Source organism: Rhagoletis zephyria, unplaced genomic scaffold (assembly GCF_001687245.7).
Source record: "Rhagoletis zephyria isolate East Lansing unplaced genomic scaffold, Rhagoletis_zephyria_1.1 Rzeph_scaffold_59410, whole genome shotgun sequence".
Lineage (NCBI taxonomy): Eukaryota > Metazoa > Arthropoda > Insecta > Diptera > Tephritidae > Rhagoletis > Rhagoletis zephyria.
The window spans coordinates 1-1,652 of record NW_016216461.1 but is presented as its reverse complement, the minus strand read 5'-3'; the positions used below and the strand labels follow the sequence as shown (position 1 = coordinate 1,652).

Here is a 1,652-nt window from a genome sequence, read left to right as displayed (position 1 = left end):
TTTACCAAACTTGCTCTAACTAAACGAGATAATACTGCTGCCCTTGCCTGCGACACATTCTTAATTTGTATTTCATACCTTTACATGATGACAGACACTGAAAAGTAACACAACACTTTCACTGTACCTCATCATGCCATCACGCCTTCTTTTTCGATTCTTGTCTTGTTGTCTTCTCTTTTCAGCCTTCACTTTAGTACAACTACTAATACCGCTTTCTTTTGTCTTTTCTCTTCCCTCTCTTCCAATCGACCCCACAGGAAAGATCCCCGTAAATGATGGTAGGACTGGCCTTCTAAACGAGCCTGCACGTAAGTTTTTTTTTGTTTTCAGCACCCGAGCTTCAAACACTTAAACTAACACTGCTTTACTTTACTTTACTATGCACAGATATGCTAGGTGACTCATCGAACTAACCATCCTTCTTCTTCTTTCTAACTTGCTTCCCCACTTGTTCAACAAAACACACAACCACTCTGTTCCAGACCCGTACAGCCACCACGAGGCTGCCTACGCGCCAAATCGTCACCCGGCTTCCTATGCCATGGCTGAGTCCTACATTCAGCCGGGAGATGCGTAAGTCTTCAAGTGTTTTTTTGACTGGAAAAAACCCCTTCTATTAACCTTATCCATCTAAACCAGTTACGGACGTGGAGACGGCCGCGGACAGGGCGTTCTGGGAAGTATTTCAAACTCAGGCTATGCCGGTCAGACACCGCTTATTCAAGGTACTCCCGTATCACAGGCTGGTGGACCTCAGCAGGGCGCTGTTCTGATGGTCTACGGTCTGAATCACACCGTCATGAACTGCGAGAAGCTCTTCAACCTGCTCTGCCAGTACGGCAACGTCGTTCGGGTAAGTGGTGGGCTGTGTGTTTTTGGGGTGTAAACTCTTCTAGGTACTCTACTAATGACCTGTTCTAAATTCACTCAGGTCAAGTTTCTGAAGAGCAAGGAGGGCTGCGCCATGGTGCAGATGGGCGACTCGGCGTCGGTGGAGCGGGCCATTGCCTCCCTGAACAAGGTCTCCTTCTTCGGGCACGAGATGCAGCTGGGCTTCTCCAAGCAGGCATTCCTCAACGACGTCAAGCAGCCCTTTGACCTGCCCGACGGCAGCTGCTCCTTCAAGGACTACATGGGCAATCGCAACAATCGCTTCACCAATCCGGAATCGGCGCTGAAGAACCGCATCTCCCACCCGGCGGACGTGCTGCACTTCTTCAACGCCCCCTACGGCATTCAGGAGCAGGACATTATTAACATTTTCGACGAGTACTGTCCGAACAACAAGCCCGTTAGTGTCAAGTTCTTCCAGTCGAAAAGTAAGAACTTCGGTAAATCAAACTCGTCGCACCCTTTTCCCCGCCTGTCTCAAGTCACCTTAACTGTTTCCATTGCCCTTTTCCTTCTCTCCCTTTCTTTCCCTTTTCCCCAAATCCTTCTCTAGCCGAGCGGAGCTCCTCGGGACTGATTCAGTTTGAGTCGATCTCAAGCGCCACGGAGGCGCTGGTCATCTGCAACCACGTGTCGATTCCCAATCCAAGTAAGACCTCACGTTCAGTTTTATGTATTCCACACCTTCTAACTTCTCTCCTTTCAGACGGCAAATTCCCGTACGTTTTGAAGCTGTGCTTCTCTCTGTCGGCGTCCCG

The 1,652-nt window shown here is 49.3% G+C and overlaps 1 protein-coding gene across 1 annotated transcript; it reads left to right on the top strand.

Moving 5' to 3' along the window:
- Nucleotides 1–544: 544 nt before the first annotated feature.
- On the top strand, nt 545–1,322 carry LOC108356452 (heterogeneous nuclear ribonucleoprotein L-like; the record flags this gene model as incomplete). Its single annotated transcript, XM_017607562.1, has 3 exons — nt 545–576; nt 643–856; nt 935–1,322. Coding segments are annotated over exons 1-3 (634 nt in total), but the record flags the coding sequence as incomplete, so codon positions are not given.
- Between the last annotated feature and the right edge of the window lie 330 nt (nt 1,323–1,652).